This window comes from Gigantopelta aegis, chromosome 15 (assembly GCF_016097555.1).
Source record: "Gigantopelta aegis isolate Gae_Host chromosome 15, Gae_host_genome, whole genome shotgun sequence".
NCBI lineage: Eukaryota > Metazoa > Mollusca > Gastropoda > Neomphalida > Peltospiridae > Gigantopelta > Gigantopelta aegis.
Window position 1 is genome coordinate 37307739 of NC_054713.1, and position 21246 is coordinate 37328984.

The 21246-nt window shown below is 39.6% G+C and overlaps 1 protein-coding gene across 1 annotated transcript in view; it reads right to left on the reverse strand.

The window, feature by feature from the left end:
• The window catches only part of LOC121390334 (E3 ubiquitin-protein ligase MIB2-like), a 32895-nt gene extending 14940 nt beyond the window's left edge, over positions 1-17955 (reverse strand). The window contains exons 1-11 of the mRNA XM_041522121.1: positions 17852-17955; positions 15573-15803; positions 14377-14548; positions 12135-12241; positions 11384-11581; positions 10580-10737; positions 8736-8945; positions 5723-5936; positions 5036-5190; positions 2814-2962; positions 431-587 (exon numbers count right to left, since the gene is read on the reverse strand). Of these exons, the coding sequence (XP_041378055.1) occupies positions 431-587; positions 2814-2962; positions 5036-5190; positions 5723-5936; positions 8736-8945; positions 10580-10737; positions 11384-11581; positions 12135-12241; positions 14377-14548; positions 15573-15771 (1719 nt within the window). The 5' untranslated portion in view covers positions 15772-15803; positions 17852-17955. The remainder of the gene's footprint in view (positions 1-430; positions 588-2813; positions 2963-5035; positions 5191-5722; positions 5937-8735; positions 8946-10579; positions 10738-11383; positions 11582-12134; positions 12242-14376; positions 14549-15572; positions 15804-17851) is intronic.
• Positions 17956-21246: the final 3291 nt, after the last annotated feature.

The window sequence follows — 21246 nt, forward strand, 5'->3', positions numbered from 1 at the left end:
CAGACAGAATAGTAAATACCACGGCCTTTGTTACACCAATTTTGGAGCACTGGCTGGAACGGAAAATAGCCCAATGGATCCACCGACGGGGATCGATCCCAAACCAACCGCACATCAAGCGAGCGCTTTACCACTAGGCTACGCCCCACCCGTGGTATGTGCTATCCTGTCTTTGCGATACTGCATATAAAGAATCTCTTGCTACTAATGGAAAAATGTAGCAGGTTTCCTCTCTAAGACTATATGTCAAAATTACCAAATAGTTGACATCCAATAACCGATGATGAATAAATCAATGTGCTCTAGTGTTGTTGTTAAACAAAACAACCTTCTGAATGGAGGCTGGGTCTCACAACATCTGGGAGGGGGGGGGGGGTGGTATAGAGGCCGCCTTCTATTCAAGTATTTTCCAGTGACGTCACCGGTTTACCTGAGCATTGACAGGACATCCATATTTTATGAGAGGACCCATGACACGGTGGAGATTGGCGTAAGCTGCGAAATGAAGCGGGGTTCTGCCATCTTTGTTGCACATATCGGCTTGTGCTCCTTCCTCGAGCAGAAGTTCAGCAACTTTTTCTTTTTTCCTAAGGAGACAAAAAGAAATATATTATTACAGACCTCGCAAAGAAAAACAGTTGGAACCTCTGTACTTATTTGACATATTTACATTAACATGTTCTGTACAATAAACATGTTTGACATATTTACATTAACATCATGTTCTATACAATAATACAATAGACTTATTTGACATATTTACATGAACATAATGTTCTTTACGGTACACTTATTTGACATATTTACATGAACATAATGTTCTTTACGGTACACTTATTTGACATATTTACATGAACATAATGTTCTTTACGGTACACTTATTTGACATATTTATATTAACATAATACACTTATTTTAAATATTTACATTAACATAGTGTTCTTTACAATACACGTATTTGACATATTTACATTAACATAATGTTCTGTACAGTACACTTATTTGACATATTTACATTAACATAATACAATTATTTTAAATATTTACATTAACATAATGTTCTGTACAGTACACTTTTTTACATATTTACATTAACATAATGTTCTGTACAGTACACTCATTTGACATATTTACATTAACATAATGTTCTGTACAATACACTTATTTGACATATTTACATTAACATGTTCTGTACAATACATACATTTGACATATTTACATTAACATAGTGTTCTGTACAGTACACTTATTTGACATATTTACATTAACATCATGTTCTATACAATAATACAATAGACTTATTTGACATATTTACATGAACATAATGTTCTTAACGGTACACTTATTTGACATATTTATATTAACATAATACACTTATTTTAAATATTTACATTAACATAGTGTTCTTTACAATACACGTATTTGACATATTTACATTAACATAATGTTCTGTACAGTACACTTATTTGACATATTTACATTAACATAATACACTTATTTTAAATATTTACATTCACATAATGTTTTACATAACATTAACTAATGTTCTGTACAGTACACACTTTTTTACATAATATTTTGACATATTTACTTAACATTTACACTTATTAAATATTTAATGTTCTGTACAGTACACATTAACATAATCATTTGACATATTGACATATTTACATTAACATTAATGTTCTGTAAAGACAATATTTACAATACACTTATTTGACATATTTACATTAACATGTTCTGTATAGTGTTTCTTTACAATACACGTATTTGACATATTTACATTTGACATTTGACCTATTTACAATTAATTTACATTAACATTACATAATGTTCTGTACACTTTTTTTACAGTACACATTTATTGTACAGTACACTCATTTTACATTATTAACATAATGTTCTTTACAATACACTTATTTGACATATTTACATTAATACATAATTTGACATTCTGTACATTAACATAGTGTTCTGGTACAGTACACATATTTACATTTTGTTTTTACAAAATAAGACATATTTACATTAACATAATGTTCTGTACAACACACTTTTGTTTTTAAATAAGTAATATGTGCGTAACTTTCCAACAGTATTAGTATCAGTAAGCACAAGAAATATTCAGATGATTAGCATACTTATGTATTAAATATGTAATTTTATTTGCCCAAATGGCTCTGTTGGTCGGAAACATCTGGCATGGCAGAAGTAAGTAGACATTTAATTAAGGGAATGTGGCGCAGTGGTTAAGCCATCGGACTACAGGCTAGTAGGTACAGGGCTCGCAGCCCAGTACCGGCTCCAATCCAGAGCGACTTCTCAAGGGCTCAATGGGTAGGTGTATGGCCACAACACCCTCTTCTTTCTCACTAACCACAAACCAACTAACAACTAACCCACTGTCCTGGACAGACAGCCCAGAGAGCTGAGATGTGTATGCCCAGAATAGCGTGCTTGAAACTTAATTGGATATAAGCACGGAAACAAGTTGAAATGAATGAATAGTGGGTGGGGGGGGGGAGGAACTGACTGAGATCGAAAAGTAAAATATCTAAGGGGTTCAGGGGTACGCTCCCCCGTAACATTTTAAAAACTAGATGACCTGAAATGCAATTTCATGCATTCTACAAAGTAAAATTCATCTCTGCCTTAAAATTTACAAACCAATAATATTTTTTATTTTCCATCCCCCCAACCCTACCAGCCCATCCCTAGACCCCCCCCCCCCCCCCCCCCCCCCCCCCGTCTCCGTCTCAACTTTGGCTGTAAACTCAGTACAGGTCCCTTTCATGTTTGTTTGAAGAACTCACGCATTTAATGCAAAACACAGGGCCGTGTTTCCTTTGTCGTCTGCAGCCTCTGTCTGAGCCTTGTTTTCCAGCAGGACAGTCACGATATCCATCTGTCCTTCACGTGCCGCAATTATCAGCGGAGTCACTCCCTTGTGCTTCGCGTTTATCTGTTAAAGGAATAGAACAGATGGCCTCAGATTACAGTTATCTTCCCATTTGGTTGTCCAAAATCCGGAAATTTGACCGCGCAAGTAGTCTGCTATTTGACTGTGATTATTTCATGGCAGACAGCTATGAAGTGGCAACTGTTTGACTGAAGTGACAGGGGATAGCATGTAGTTTGTAAACATGTGTAACTTGTTGACATTGAAGACTTGTTTGTGGTAATTCCGGCCCATGCAAAAGTAGTACTTTTTGTGTAAAATGGGTGTACTCCGGCCTGGTTTAGAGGGTGTGTCTGTTTAAACCAATATGCTGGGAGAAAGAGCTGGACAACAGGGGTTGTCCTTTTCAGGGTATGTGTCCCCCATGCAGGCAAAGGTACATACAAAACTTCACGGGCCTGCTGATATTAATAAAAATGTTATAGCCACTAAGGCTATATAGAAACATATAGCGAAATTAATTGTGGTCTGAGGCCAGATGTTTAACTACACCCCAGCAATTATCAGCGGAGTCACTCCCTTGTGCTTCGCGTTTATCTGTTAAGGGAATAGAATAGATGTTTAACGACACCCCAGCAATTATCAGCGGAGTCACTCCCTTGTGCTTCGTGTTTATCTGTTAAGGGAATAGAACGGATGTTTAACGACACCCCAGCAATTATCAGCGGAGTCACTACCTTGTGCTTCGTGTTTATCTGTTAAGGGAATAGAACGGATGTTTAACGACACCCCAGCAATTATCAGCGGAGTCACTCCCTTGTGCTTCGCGTTTATCTGTTAAGGGAATAGAATAGATGTTTAACGACACCCCAGCAATTATCAGCGGAGTCACTCCCTTGTGCTTCGTGTTTATCTGTTAAGGGAATAGAACAGATGTTTAGCGACATCCCAGTACGAAAAATACATCGGATATTGGTGTGTCAAACTACTGTTAAAAGAAGGAAGGAAATGTTTTTATTTAACGACGCACTCAACACATTTCATTTACGGTTATTATATGGCGTCAGACATATCGTTACGGACCACACAGATATTGAGAGAGGAAACCCACTGTCACCACCATGGGCTACTCTTTTCAATTAGCAGCAAGGGATGGTTTACATGCACAATCCCACTGACAGTATAGTACATACCATGGCCTTTGTTACACCAGTTGTGGAGCACTGGCTGGAAAGAGAAATAACCTAATCGGTCTACCGACGGGGATCGATCCTAGAAACATTGCGCATCAAGTGAACGTCTTACCACTCGGCTATGTCCCGCCCCCAGCTATTGGGGGTCAAACCTACTGTTAAAGGAAGACAACACGCAAAAAGTATCAGCATAGATCTTGTCAATGACACCGCTTTGTGTAAACCTTTTTCTTGTAGACCCGACTATGATTTTGTTTTATTTCGTTTTCTTTATTGTTTGTTTGCTATTTCTTTTTCCGTTTTGTTTTGTTTTTTCAATTTTTTTAGGGCGGATTTTTTTCAATCTTGGCACTTTTTATATAATATTGATAAGGGAATGGGAGTATTTAGGCACTTGCTTATTATTATTATTATTATTATTATTATTATAATTATTATTGGATGGGGTAAGAATTTCTTCTTTGTTTCAAAGGTGTGGGGGGGGGGGGGGGTATAAACAATCCAGTTCATGTTTAGATGGCCAGGACGTGGCCCAGTGGTAAAGCGCTCGCTTGATGCACGGTTGGTTTGGGATCGATCCCCATTGATGTGCCCATTGGGCTATTTCCCGCTCCAGCAATTGCACTACGACTGGTATATCAAAGGCTGTGGTATGTGCTATACTGTCTGTGGGATAGTGCAGATAAAAAAAAAATTGCTACTAATGGAAAAATGTAGTGGGTTTCCTTTCTAAGACTATATGTCGAAATTACCAAATGTTTGACATCCAATATCAGATGATTAAAAACATATCAGTGTGCTCTTGTCGTGTCGTTAAACAAAACAAACGTTCATCTTTAGACAGTCAATGTGTATGATCAGGACAACGTACTTGAATATGAATTTGATACAAGTACAAAAACCAAGATAAATGAAAATGAAAGTTGAAAGCAAATAATCCTACCAGACTGGGCTGGATGCGTGCGATGGTTCTGACGAGGTCGACGTTCCCCTCGACGATGGCGACGTACAGGATGTCGGAGTTGATGTTGAGGCCGGCGCCTGGGTCTTTCTTCACCAGCAGTCCTGCCAACATCTTCAACAACTGGTCCTGCATGTCTGGTGTCAAGGTTTACATGTCTTTAGCAGTCAGTCATGTGATATTAATTTGTATTTTCATTCGTCCATGCATAGCAATCAATCAACCAATCAATCAATTTATATATTCATTCCGTCATTCATTCACTCACTCGAGGTAGAGAGTTGGTTGTTGGGATGTATCTCTCTCTCTCTCTCTCTCTCTCTCTCTCTCTCTCTCTCTCTCTCTCTCTCTCTCTCTCTCTCTCTCTCTCTCTCTCTCTCTCTCTCTCTCTCTCTCTCTCTATCTATATATATATATGTGTGTGTGTGTGTGTGTGTGTGTGTGTGTCACAAACTATGACAAATACAATTCAAATGACACATGACATTGCCTGACTTGACATTATTAGCATTTAAATTCAAACAAATGTCATGGTATCACAAATGATGATATTTATAACCTGTCCATTTACCTGATAGAACTTTAAGTCGATATTACATCGCAGTATCAGAAATGACGACACTGACAATAGTCTAAATGACACCACAAATATATATATATATATATTACCATTTTGTCCTTGTGAACCATCCATACTGGACGTGGGTGAGCTGTCGCTGCTGCTGCTGCTGCTGCTGCTGCTGCTGGCGTTGATGACGTCGACAACGTTACCGGGCGCCGGTGTACAGCAGACTGGATTAAAGACCCAAGTTTTCTGACCGAACCCGATCACCACCCCTCTATCTTCGTCCACTTTTATAACCTTTCCGCATTTGCCTAAAGCCTGTAATTAGTAATTCGTTGTTATTGTATTAGTGCGCCTTATAAATGTGCAAGACTGGACTGGCTTAGCTTAGACCCAAGATGCAGGACGGACAAGAACTCTAAACAATGCTAACTTTGTTTTATTAGTGTAGTTTAGTGTAGTTTTAGAAATTAATTTATTGTTCAGGTCCCCGTTCCACGAAGCGATCTTAGTCCTAAGATCAACTTAAGTGCATAGGTTAGCTATGCGCCTACGGTAATCTTAGGGCTAAGATCGCTTCGTGGAACGGGGCCCTGGGGCGTAGCCAGAGAGGAAAAAACACCGAGGTAAACCCAGACCTGTAAAACAAATATCAGTTTCATGGGAAAAATAAAATAAATCTGGGGAAATTCCTCATGCTGGATACGCCATTGTTGTTAGTATTACCATTGTATTAGTGCTCACCAAATATTCCTCATGGGGCTCATCTCGAACTGTATATACGTTTAAAGTATCTGTAGTTAGCAAGTATTTTTATGTATGTGACAAAATGTAATATGGATTGGTGCAGTATCTGCGGTGCTCAGAAGACGATAGAGGAGGAATCTACATATAACAAACCAACCAATAGCGGATATGATATCAGGGGTCTATTGTCACAAAACATCGTAAGTTTATGTCTGCAACTAGCAGTTATACTGGCAATACATTTACACGTGTTTCAAGTTTGGCATCTATTTCACACAGAAAATTACGTCATTACAGAAGAAGGTGAATTTTAAGGACAAAAGAAAATGAAATACGTGTATTTTTAACTATATTTGTTGTACTATAATAGTAATAAAACATGGCGATTCATCATTCAGTCGTTGATTTACGTTTACATGCAAAACTAGGCTTACGATGTTTTCTGAAGTTGAGCCCTGGCTGGTAGGACAATCCTGACAATTAAGGACATTTCTTACACACCCGATGGTGACAACATCATTCTTTATTTTTGATAACACATACTTGTTAACACACGTACGTGCGATAACATTTTAAAGACATACGACTGGCTGCACCTAGGTGATAACCAGGTTACCAATGCCATACCATCCAATAAAAAAATATGGTTGAATCGATAACTCTGTGACGTACAAGATAACCTGAAATTGACTTTCTGTAACGCACAAGTTAACTTTAAGCGTAACAGGGCCGTACATAGGTTTTAGTTGGAAACGGCGTTTAAATTTATTTTGAAACTTTTTTCTGAAGGATATAGAGAATAATAAATGAATGGCCGTTAGATACCATTTATCTCACAGCGAGTTGTTTTCAAATGTATCTAACGAGCGAAAGCGAAAGTATTATTTTATTTCTTACATATCCTCAAAAACCAGGTTTTAAGCATATTTTAAATGTCTTTTTTCAACTAAAAGACATTTACAACCCATTGCACTTGTAGCTGTATTATGCGTCACAGACACATGACTGTCAGGTTAACTATACGTCACAGTGTAATAGATTTCCATCATGTTGTTTTTCATTGGATATATGGCATTAGTGACCTGTTCATCACCTAGGAGCAGCCAGTCGTATGTCTTGAAATTGTTAACACATGTACGTGTGTAAACAGGGTATGTTTTATCATAAATAACGCATGGCGTTCTCATCAACGGGTGTGTAAGACAAATGTATCCAACTCGTTTTCGCTCGTTAGATACGTTTTTAAACAACTCATTGTAAGATAAACGGTATCTAACGTCCGCTTACGTAGTATTCTCTATGGCCAAAGCAAAAACCTAAATATATGCCATGCACAAATAAGTCTACATGGCATATCAATTTTGTGGTTAATATGTAAGAAAGAAGTTTAATTTGCCAGTATTAGAAAAATAAATAATTATCTAAGAAAAGTGACATAGCAAATTGAAAGTTCCACGGCAAAATAAATGCGTGGAAAAAAGAAAATGCTGCGGCAATCTCCACGACATTGCTGATTGCCGAGGTTAATTGCCAAGGGTGTATGGATATGTGAAGTGGGATGCCATGGTACATTTTATATTGGAGTACCTTTTTTGGTATATAAAATAAGTGAACATTATTTTAATATCGGGATATAAATTTATTAATAATGGACTCTTTCTAATATTACTTTTTTTCGTTTAATATAAGAGAGAGAGAGAGAGAAAGAGTGAATGTGATAGAAAGAGAGCGGGAGACATAGAAAGACAGGTACAGAGACAGAGAGAGAAAGAAAGAAGAAAGAAAGATATATATATATGTATATATATATATATATATATATATATATATATATATATATATATATATATATATATATATATATATATATAGATAGATAGATAGATAGATAGATAGATAGATAAATAGAGACAGACAGACAGTGACAAAGATCACTGATCATAGAAAAGCACAAACCATTAATTTGTTTTAATATTCTGAAAATTAACAATGCATTAATTAATGTTTATATCATATATGCAGGGCCGTAGCTAGGATTTTTTGTTTGGGGGTGGGGGGGGGGGGGGGGGGGCAACTGAGTGGTTAATAGTCTAAAACTCCTTTTCTTTAAGTTTCTATAATGCCCCCCTTGCCCCCTGCTAGCTACGGCCCTGATATGTACCATGTTCCTTTCTTTCTTCTTTTTATTTTGGTCGGGTTTTTTGGCGGGAAAGGGTAAATTTAATACATAATTTATGTTCCAAACTAATCTCATCCACCAAAGTTTTTCCTAATTCCAAGTATCCGCCCATGTATACAACTAACTCAAATTCGGTGATGATTGTGTTTAAATCTGAGACATTGTTTGCACTAAGTTAACTTTGTACTTACTTTAACCATGTTCTTCTCCCATCCACCGTTAGATTTCTGCATGACCTTGACCTTTTCTTCGTCAGCCATGATCCTCACAATGTCACCCACTGACAGTTTGGGAACTTTTTGCAAGGCTCCTTGGTAAAACCGCAATCTTAGTCCTTCGAATTCAACCATGGCTTCCCCCGTGGGCGTGAAGCTTTTAATAACTCCGAGTTTGCCGATACACTGTTACAGAATAGACAATACTTCTTCATTCAGACTGGTAGTGATCAAATACCATTTATATTTTTGTACAAAAGAAATTTTTACACAGACACTTAAGTAATCATTCTGGTTTCAAGGGGATCTATTTCAGAAAGATTCAGTTCTCGGGGCCGTAGCTAAATTACTGGTTATTGATATGGACGTTTTAAAGGGACATTCCTGAGTTTGCTGCAATTTATAAGATGTCATCGACTAACAGAGACCTTTTAACGATTGTAATTACATATCAAATATATCTTTTTCTGCATAAAATATTAGTGGGTGTATACTAAACGTGTTTCTGATCGTTCTAATATGTTTACTAGGTTAAATTTGTGCTTCTTACAAATATTAAGATGACCAGAAACACATTGAATACACAGACACTGATATTCTAAAAAAAGAAAATATATTTAATATGTAAGTTTAATCGTAGAAATATTTTATTAGTCGGAAACATCTTACAATGCAGCAAACTCAGGAATGTCCCTTTAAATATGTAACTTCCCTGAAATGGCTGATAAAAAAAGGTATTTCATAGCCTCTAGATTTCAAAGTTTCCCGCGGGGACCATGCCCCCAGACCCCCAGTGTCTTGCGCCTTATATGCTCATTCGTTCCAAAAATTCATCTCCCCCCCCCCCCCCCCCACACACACACACACACACACACACACACACACACACACACACACAAATCCCAGTTACGGCTCTGGTTCTACACTGATATTTAAAAAGGGACTGTGTAAAACGACTGGCTTTTTTTATAATTCTGTTTTTGAAGCAGTTCTGTGTATTAGACCTACGTATTTAGATTTTGACCTAATCTCTACTATTTAATCTCGTACCTTAGAATATATTTTAAATCTTAATAGCCAAGTGTTATTTGCCTGGCTTCGCTGGCTTTCCATGTAGTTAAGATATGTCTAACTGCAGTCCAAAACTATAGTCGAAATCAGTCTTTATGATTTGAGGCGAGCAATTGCTCTCGCTCGTGTGTGCCCGTGTAAAAGAATTTCCGCGTTGGCGAAAACCTGCTCGCCTCATCACACATCGATATTTGTTTTCTCAAAATTACCGAGAGCAATAATGTTTTGTTGAGGGGTTTTTTGGCAGCCCGATCTATACAAATTCATGTTTGGATTTAATTTTAAACTGACTTGCTATAAATTTATTATTCGTCCATTTCATAATATTATTAAGTTTTAATCATTTCTATCACCACCATCCTCTTGTGATACATATACCAGGAAATTCAAAGAGCACGATCAACACAGACATATTTGAATTTTTTTTGTGTAAGTTTGTTTTATTTAACAACACCACTAGAGCACATTGATTTTATTAATCATCGGCTGTTGGATGTCAAACATTTGGTAATTTGTTTACATATAATCTAATAGAGAGGAAATCCACTACAAGGATGATTTATATGCACCATCCTACAGACAGAATAGCATATACCACGGCACTGGCTGGAAAGAGAAATAGCCCAATGGGTCCACCGACGGGGATCGATCCCAGACCAACGGCACACCAAGCGAACGCTTCATCACTGGGCTACATCCCTCCCTGCGGTGTAATATGTCCGACTATATACAACAGAAAGGAAACCTACGTTAGCCATGCCAGCCGTCCAACCAGAGACTTCGTTCTGTTTGGCCTTGAGCACTTCCTCTGACAGCTTGATGCATACTGTGTCGCCCTCGTGGAGGTCCTCGCTGGTAGACCGTGGAACCCTCTCAACTGTCGGACTGGCCTGGACTGAGACATCTTCTGTAAACAAGCAGGTACGGTGTATTGTGCGTGTCTTCATGGTACATACGAATACTGGTCGATGTGAATGGTATGTTAGCATTGTACTATAGGGTATTTGATTTACCAGTTAAGTGGTTGTTGAATGCACACATTTAATCAATCACATGTGTGCACACGCTGGCACACACACACACACACACACACACACACACACACACACATTCTATCTCTCTGTCTCCCTCTCTCTCTCTCTCTCTCTCTCTCTCTCTCTCTCTCTCTCTCTCTCTCTCTCTCCCCCCCCCTCCCTCTCTCTCTCTCTCTCTCTCTCTCTCTCTCTCTCTCTCTCTCTCTCTCTCTCTCTCTCTCTCTCTCTCTCTCTGCATATCATGTGTGTATGTGTGTCTGCCTGCCCCACCCTCTATTCTTTCCCCCCTTTGCCTCTGTCCTGTCTGTCTGTTACTCTGTACCCCTGTCTCTCTCTCTCTCTCTCTCTCTCTCTCTCTCTCTCTCTCTCTCTCTCTCTCTCTCTCTCTCTCTCTCTCTCTCTCTCTCTCTCTCTCTCTCTCTCTCTCTCTGTTTCTTTCTCTCTCTGTCTCGCTCGCTCTCTCTGAACTATCTATGATCTCTAGTTCATGATTTATATTTATGTGAAAAATAACCTTACCTATTTGTGGCAGGTGATCTTTGTAATAATATATCCCAGGACATTCTTCCACACACTTCAAGTCCATCATCCCGTTGGCACCGACTCTACAGATGTTGGAGTTCCCGTTGTCCCATGTCACCGCCACCGTGTTACGTGTGGCTGAGTGCGTTCGAGAGTACTCCACAGTTTTGACTGTACCCGGGGATCCTGGACCACCTAAAATCAGGACCATGGTTAGGTTTATTTTTTAAAAGACGGTTGAAATATGGTCATGATTATGAAATTAAATGTTGACTGGACAGACAGTGATAGGGAGACACACATATAGGAGTCAGACACAGGGACAGAAAATTGCAAGAGAGCGAAAAAAAAAGGAGGGGGTGAGACGGGGGAATACGGAAATAGATAGACAGAGAGAGAGAGAGAGAGAGAGAGAGAGAGAGAGAGAGAGAGAGAGAGAGAGAGAGAGAGAGAGAGGGGAGGGAGAGAAAGGGGGAGAGGGAGAGCGAGAGGGGAGAGACAGAGATAGGGGGAGAGACACACATAGGGAGAGGGAGAGACAAACAGACAGACAGACAGAGACAGAGAGAGAGAAGAGAGACAGACAGAGAGATGGTGTAATCCCCACTTGACCATTTAGTACATTCTGCACTTGAGATGTTGCAGGTAAGACCAAGGGTCACAAAGTATTCAACACTGATAGTGTAATCTACATGTGCAGGTGTTAAAATATTTAAATTTACACTAATTTGCAAGACGGGTTTCTTACCATCTTGGTTACTCCACTTCCAGTGTGTTCCTCTCACGACTGTCGCCCCGGGGAAGATTCCTGTGGACTGAATTCGCTGACAGGAAGATCGCTTTCTCACCTTTACTCTGAAATGAAAGCAAGTCTACACAGATGATCCAGGCCTTGACCCTAACGTTTTGCAATGGTAGCCCACCGGTCTACCAGGTTATAAAATCTGGTAGCCCTAAGTAAAAATGGTAATAATTTTAATAAATTAAAAAAACTAAATACTTTATTTTTACTTAAACATGTTGTTTTAGGTGGGGGGGTTTTACGTGTTTAAGTATCTTGTTGATTGTGGAGCAATTGGATGTGCAAAAAAAATCTAGTAGACCGGCGGACTACTGGTTTTAGACATCTGATAGCCCAGGCAACAAATTGGTAGCCAAAACAACCCAGACTACTGCTAAGGTCGAGCCCTGAGATCAAACCAAGGGAGGGGGGTATATTGATAATGATAAAGTTTGTTTGTTTTGTTTAACGACACCACTGGAGCACATTGATTAATTAATCATCGGCTATTGGATGTCAAACATATGGTTATTCTAACATGTAGTTATCAGGGGAAACCCGCTACATTTGTTTCTAATGCAGCAAGGGATCTTTCATATGCACTTTCCAGCAGACAGGAAACCACATACCACGACCTTTGTCCAGTTGTGGTGCATTGGTTGGAACGAGAAAAAAAACAATCAGTTGAATGGGTCCACCGAGGTGGTTCGATCCTGCAACGCAAGCACCTCAAGCGAGCACTCAACCGACTGAGCTAAATCCCGTCCCCTCATAACGATAAAGTCAGAACGCTGTTTCGCATTCAATCTGAAATATACAAGTTAAAGGGACAGACCCTAGTTTCAACCTGTGAAAATTAACACTAAGTTTAGTTAATCTACAAACCTGTAACACATTTGGAAAACGTTACAGCTGAGTGAAACGTGAGTCTGTGACTTTGAAAGGGTGAAATACCCTCTAAAACTCGACTAAAACTCGACTCCATAACTGATACTTATCATACGCACGTGCGTTTTTAAAAATATGAGAAATGCATTTCGTGATATTAAAAACACCAGACTGACCAAAAACACTTCGAATGTACGGAAATGGATTATCTAAACAATAAAATCTAAGTAAAGTGTGATTTCAGTGATAAAAAACGGCTCTAATAATCAAAAATATGCCGTAGCGTTTAAAAACTAGAGCATGTCCCTTTAAGCAAACTTTATTCAATGGCATCATATCACATTTTCAACTACCTCTGTCTGGTGTATAAATGGCTTACACATGATTAGTTCAACACTTGGTAAAGAGGATAAAAAGAGAGATAAATCCCCGTCCGCCACATAACATATTTCTACTAAAACGTAGTCAAGGACCATTTTATAAGTATATTCCTATAGCCAGAACAGTACATACCACTGTTTTTGGTGTCATCGGAAGCTATTTTACCAACAATCGTACCTCAAGCGAGTACTCTACCCCTGAGGTAGACACTGTCATGAAATAACAAATTAATATTGCTGGTATAATTTTTTTTAAACACATCTGCTATGATATTACATTCATATCTCAAACTTGCCTTTGTGGAATGTGGATATGGACTTATAAACATAATTTGTTACATTATCACCATCATCTGCATCCTCATCATTACAGCCTTCAACATCATCATCATCATCATCATCATCATCATAGTTGCCATCATTATCACCTTCACCACTGTCATCATCATTACTACCTTCATCATCATCATTTTCACTATCATTATCATCATCATCAACATCATAGTCATCATCATCATCATCATCACCATCATCATCATTGCCATCGTCATTATCATCATCATTGTTATCATCACCGTCAACATCAGTCATCGTCATCATCATCATAAACATCATTGTCATCATCATCATCAACATCACTGACACTGTCATCGTCATTATCATCATCATAGTCATTGTCATATCAACATCATTGTCATTGTCATCATCATCATCGTCATAATCATCATCAGTCATCATCATTGTTATTACCTTCAGCATTGTCTTTGTCATCATCATCATCATCACTGTCATTGTAATTATCATCATCACCAACATTGTCATTATCGTCATCATCATCATCATCATCATCATCACATTCATTGTCATTATCATCACCAACATTGTCATTGTCGTCATCATGATCATCATTGATAGGAACAATAACTAAAACAATGCCTTACCCACTAGAATTTGGAGTAGTGAATCGAATAAACTCGTGAGTGAGGTCATGTTTATCTCGGACGTAGCACAGAGGGCAAAGGTCACATTTCCTGCACACGACACATTTCCAGCGCATCCCAAATATACCATCTTCATCGCAGCCATCACACGTTACATCCGTATGGCGAACTCCTGACCAATGAAAAAAAAAAAAAACATGATGTCGAAATACTACATTCAAATAACAAAACTTAGCCATTTGTGTCTACCATGTGAGTGTCACTGTGTACAATTTAAGAAGAAGAAAACAAAAACAGAATTTAAAAAAAAACGTTTAATATTTGTTCAGCTATATAGAGAATAATACATGAGTGGCCGTTAGATACCATTTATCTCACAACGAGTTGTTTTAAAATGTATCTAACGAGCGAAAGCGAGTTTGATACGTTTTTAAACAACGATTTGTCAGATAAATGGTATCTAACGGACACGAATGTATTATTCTATTTCTTACATATCCTAAAAATCCAGGTTTTAAGCAAATTGTAACATCTTTTTCGACTAAAAGTTATTTACAGCCGTTGCACATATAGCTAACTTACGCGTCACAGACACATGATTGTCAGGTTAACTATACGTCACAGTGTAATCGATTCCCACCGTGTTGTTTTTCATTGGATGTATGGCACTGGTGACCTGGTCATCACGTAGGAGTAATCAGTCGTATGTCTTGAAATTGTTAACACACGTATGTGTGTAAACAACCATGTGTTATCAAAATAACATGATTTTCTCACCAACTGGTGTGTAAGAAAACATATTTACGGCACTTACTCTCACACTGTTAACGTCGATACGTCACAGAGCAATCACTTCCCGCAATGCTAATCTCAGACGCACACGAGTTATCCCACAGATATAATGTCGTAGATCGCCACATGTGACACCAAACTTTTCAAGGCGCACAGTATTCCCAGTGGCGTAGCGTGGGTTGCTAACGCCCGGGGCAAAGCAAGTATTGCGCCCCCTAACTAGTGGACCGTTAGCACTCCCCGAGTTCCTTCCACCAGTCCAGAATTTTGCGCCCGGGGCAACCGCCCCAGTGGCCCCGTCCACGCTACGCCACTGAGTATTCCGTCCAACAGGTATATATAAAAACGTATTTATAAGTCTCAAAATATATATTTTTTAATTTAAATATAACTTTATCACTTACCCACTGTGGCGTTGTCGAAAACGAGCAGTTCATGTTTGCCGTCTTTCCCGATCTTGCACCTGGTCTGGTTTCCGTTGTCCCACACGACGTCTGCCGTGTTGTCGCCGTTCACGTTCACAATTGTACCGAGATGACCTTCACCCCCGTCGTCGTTTCCTTGTTCCCAGTGGTGACCCCGTATAACACGCAGACCAGCCATTAGTTTCGTCTAAATTACTTCCTTCCGCGATCCTAAATGTATACATACATACGTACAGACAGATCGAAGGACTGGTGTACAGACATACATACGTACAGACAGATCGAAGGGCTGGTGTACAGACATACAGACGTGCACACATAAGCGCATGGGCTGGACGTAGCACAGTTTTAAAGTCTCATTTGATGTGCGGTCGGTCTAGGATCGATCCCCGTTGGTGGGCCCATTGGGCTATTTCTCGTTCTAGCCAGTGCACCACGACTGGTATAATATCAAAGGCCGTGGGTATGTGCTATCCTGTCTGTGGGTAGTGCATATAAAAAAAAATCCCTTGCTATTAATGGAACAATGTAGTGGGTTTCCTCTCTAAGACTATAATAATGTCGGAATGAGCAAATATTTGACATCCAATAGCCGATGATTAATAAATCAATGTGTTCTAGTGGTGTCGTTAAACAAAACAGAATTTAACTTTCAGGCCAGCTCATTTTCTCCTAATATCAATGGGTAGGTGTAAACTACTTGCACCGACCAGTGATCCATAACTGGTTGAACAAAGGCCATGGTTTGTGCTATCCTGTCTGTGGGAAGCGCAAATAAAAGATCCCTTGCTGCTAATCGGAAAGAGTAGCGCATGTAGTGGCGACAGCGGGTTTCCTCTCAAAATCTATGTGGTCCTTAACCATATGTCTGACGCCATATAACCGTAAATAAAATGTGTTGAGTGCGTCGTTAAATAAAACATTTCTTTCTTTCTTTTTTTACCGATTTGGTCGGGGGTCTATTATAAACAAAGATTGACTTTTATTTGACATTAGACTATTTATAAATATGTACTCACTGGACATTAATGGAAACAAACGTATAGTAAAATGTGTCAGTGGGAATGGACCCTCCTTCATTGAGGAAATCTATTCACCATATTTAAATATTTTTTTTAAAACAAACAAATCAATGTGTTCTTGTGGTGTCGTTAAACAAAACAAACTTTAACTTTTTAAACTTTAACTCCATTAGCAGCAAGGGGAAGGCAGGGCAGCACATACCAAAGCCTTTGATATACCAGTTATAGAGAACCGATGAGGTTCGATCCTGATGGGGCTGAATAGAAAAAGTAGTATTGGTATTTGTCATTATTAATTTTACTTGTAAAAAGCAGAAAATTCCATTTCAGGATATATAGTTTCCGCAGTAGCATGACCAACCAACCACACCTACCCCCCCCCCCCACCCCCTGATATACCAGTTATAGAGAACCGATGAGGTTCGATCCTGATGGGGCTGAATAGAAAAAGTAGTATTGGTATTTGTCATTATTAATTTTACTTGTAAAAAGCAGAAAATTCAATTTCAGGATATATAGTTTCCGCAGTAGCATGACCAACCAACCACTACACCCTCTTCTGTCTCACTAATCACTAAACAACTAACAACTAACCCACTGTCCTGGACAGACGGCCTAGATAGCTGAGGTGTGTGCTCAGGGCAGCGTGCTTGAACCTTAATTGGATATAAGCACGGAAATAAGTTGAAATGAACGAATAACCGAAAAGTGCACAATGTGTTTTGTTAGAAAAGTAATATTTCAAAGGGAGGCCACTCGCGTTAAATTCGTGTCACATTTTAGTCTGCCTACAGTCACTCGCATTAATTTAGGAACCCGTTAATTTCTGCTGTGTATATATGTGTTCCCTCCCCCACCCCATCCTCACACACACTTTTTTGCACCTTCCTACGCTATCGCTAACAGTGGCGTAGAAAGGTGCCACAAAGCGTGTGTGTGTGTGTGTGTGGGGGGGGGGGGGCACACTTTTATATTTACACTATTATAAAGCAAATATAAAGCACTATATCTTAAAAGTGTGGGTGCCACATGCCCCCCCCCTTGCACCCCCACCCCCTCCGTTTCCTACGCCAGTGGCTAATATAGTAATTCCCAACCAAACTAGACCTAGTACTACAGAAAATGATACTGCTAGTATTCACTGTTATATTATTCGCTATAGGACATTGCTTTGTCGTCATTAATGAATATTAATGAAGTTCACATGGTCAGTAAAACCTTCGATTAGTATCTTACCTGTTAGTGTAAACTATTTTTACTTTCTAGCTGAATTACAACCCCCGCAAAATATAGAAATCTGGTCTCCTTCCTCAAATACGACATTGACGATACGAAACCAGGAAATACCACACGGAAAAACCCTATGATCACGTGACTGTTATTGAGGCAGAAACTTGTTATCTATATTTAGTCGCAGCACACTATTAAAGTAGAAAGTGGAGAGAAAGGCTTACTTAACCATAAGCATGGTCGGGGGTGGATGGGTGGCAAGGTGGTAAACTCCCTCGAACCCAGTGTTGAAAGAAATGTTCGGGTAAAATAAGCTGACCTAAACACTTTTAACCACGTGTTTCTGGCATTCTACTCACAGCGTTAGTTATAATTCATGTAAACATGTGATTCAGTGGGACCTTATATAGCTGGTTGGTAGCAGTGGCGTAGCGAGACGTGAGTGGCGGGAGGAGGGGGGGGGGGGGGGTGCACGGTGACAATGGAGCCCTCAATCAAGCTTTTTTTTTTTTTTTACTGTATTAAATTTTATAAAATCATACACACACACATACACACACACACACACACACACACAAACGTGATCCCCCTCCCCCCTCCTCAATTATAAATTCCTGGCTACGCCAGTATTTGTTAATAATGCTGATATGATTAAACACTGTTCTGATTCGGGAATTTTAATTCGTTTGGAGACGAGACGTAGCCCAGTAGTAAAGCGCTCGTCTGATGTGCGGTCGGTCTAGGATCGATCCCCATCGGTGGCCCGTTGTGCTATTTCTCGTTTCATGCAGTGCGGGTTTCCTCTCTAAGACTATGTGTCAGAAATACCAAATGTTTGGTGTGGTGAGGGGTACGTCCAGTGGTGGAGGTTGACTTTGCCCTAATTAAACAACAATGCCAGAGGAGTCTGGATAGCAACGTTCATTCATAGTATTTGCAAAAAATGTGTTGAGTGCGTCGTTAAATAAAACATTTCCTTGCTTCCTTTCATAGTATTTGCATTGCTACCAAACAGGGGTAGGACATAGCCCAGTGGTAAAGCGTTCGACAGATGCGCGGTCGGTCTAGGATCGAGCCCCATCGGTGGGCCCATTGGCCTATTTCTTGTTACAGCCAGTGCATCACGACTGATATATCAAAGACCGTGGTATGTGCTATCCTGTATGTGAGATGGTGCATATAAAAGATCCCTTGCTGTTAATCGTAAAGAGTAGCCCATGAAGTGGCGACAGCGGGTTTCCTCTCTCAATATTTGTGTGGTCCTTAACCATGTGTCTAAAGCCATATAACCGTAAATAAAATGTGTTGAGTGCGTCGTTAAATAAAACATTTTCTTTCCGTCTAAGTCGGGCGTTGGAGAAATTATACTGTCGAGTCGGCCACCTTTCTGCTGGTATCTGGTAGCCATTATACAACATTATACTGTCGAGTCGGCCACCTTTCTGCTGGTATCTGGTAGCCATTATACAACATTATACTGTCGAGTCGGCCACCTTTCTGCTGGTATCTGGTAGCCATTATACAACATTATACTGTCGAGTCGGCCACCTTTCTGCTGGTATCTGGTAGCCATTATACAACATTATACTGTCGAGTCGGCCACCTTTCTGCTGGTATCTGGTAGCCATTATACAACATTACATTATATAACATTATACAAACGTAATTTTATTGAGAATTTTATCTGGAGTCTTAAAAATAAAAATAAAATAATAACAATAAAAACAAAGACGTCTGTAGCCGGTTATATGATGTTATTTGAAGATCGTGAATAACTGTTATGCAAATAGTTTACACACACAAAATATAATATTACATTCTCTTGAGGCGACGCCACACATTAAGAGCGTAGGGTGGTTCGTTATGAGGGGGCGGGATTTAGCTCAGTCGGTTGAGTGCTCGCTTGAGGTGCTTGCGTCACAGGATCGAACCACGTCGGTGGATCCATTCAACTGATTGGTTTGTTTTTCTCATTCCAACCAGTGCACCACAACTGGTCAAAGACTGTGGTATCTGCTTTCCTGTCTGTGGGAAAGTGCATATAAAAGATACCTTGCAGCATTAGGGAAAATGTAGCTGTTTTCCTATGATAACTACGTGTCAGAATTACCAACTGTTTGACATCCTGGATGCAAAGCCGATGATTAAATAATCAATGTGCTCTAGTGGTGTCGTTAAACAAAACAAACTTCTTATTGAAAACGAGTGCCTCGTACGGAGAATGGTCGATTGACAAGATGAGCATTACGATATCATCGCTTGCTTTGCAATCGGTTATTGTCGTGGCTAATCTCGTACAATACACTCGTATAGTGTGACATCGCCTTTATTCACATTATGATAATCAAGGAAATGGGGGTTTTCCCCGCCTGTTACCGGCTACGGTCGGACTGCTGGTGCTCCCTTGCACCTGCCAGTGCAGCCGGTCCCTCCTTCACCCACCCCAACCCTTCCCTGTCCTGGACGGAAGAACCGGCTGAGGCCGGTACTTGTGCCCAGGACAGGCGTGCGCTAAAACAGCTTGCTCTGAATGTGCACGTTAAACAATTTTCCGTTCCATTCCAATGGGTTTTTTTTAACGACGCACTCAACACATTTGATTTACGGTTATATGGCATCAGACATATGGTTAAGGGCCACACAGATATTGAGAGAGGAAACCCGCTGTCGCCACTTCATGGACTACTCTTTTCGATTAGCAGCAAGGGATCTTTTATATGCACCATCCCACAGACAGAATAGTACATATCACGGTCTTTGTCACACCAGTTGTGGAGCACTGGCTGGAACCAGAAATAGCCCAATGGGTCCACCGACATACAGGCTTTCAAACTGCCCCCCCCCCCCCCCCACCCCTAGTATGTAGCAAACATTATACAGTGAAACCCCTCTAAACCGGACACCCTTGGTACCAATACAAATGTCCGGTTTTAAGAGGGATCCGCTTTAGAGAGGTTAAGTTCTGTACTGGGGTGGGGTTTTTTAAAGGGACTCTGTAAAGCGTCCGGTTTTGATGGAATTCCGATTTACAGAGGGTCCGGTCTTGAGAGGTTTCACTGTATACCGGGTATTTAAAAAAAAAAAAAAAAAATTAGTGGGGAGCATTATCCCACATCTTCCAATGCATTGTGGCGTCAAAACAGGCTATACCTGTGATGTTTTGGCTTCCAACGGGCTTGTTGATAATGACCCAAGTCTTCCACGGATAAATATATTTCAGAACATCAAAACAAAAGGCATATATATGTATATATAGAATGCTAAACAAGCTTGCCTGTCATACCATTGTTATTAAATGAGTGAACAGTTTTGGTATCTGAGAAGCGAAAGCGAATCAGATACCAACACTGTTCACGAGTTTCATAAAAATGGTAAGACAGGCAATATAGTTTATTGTTTTA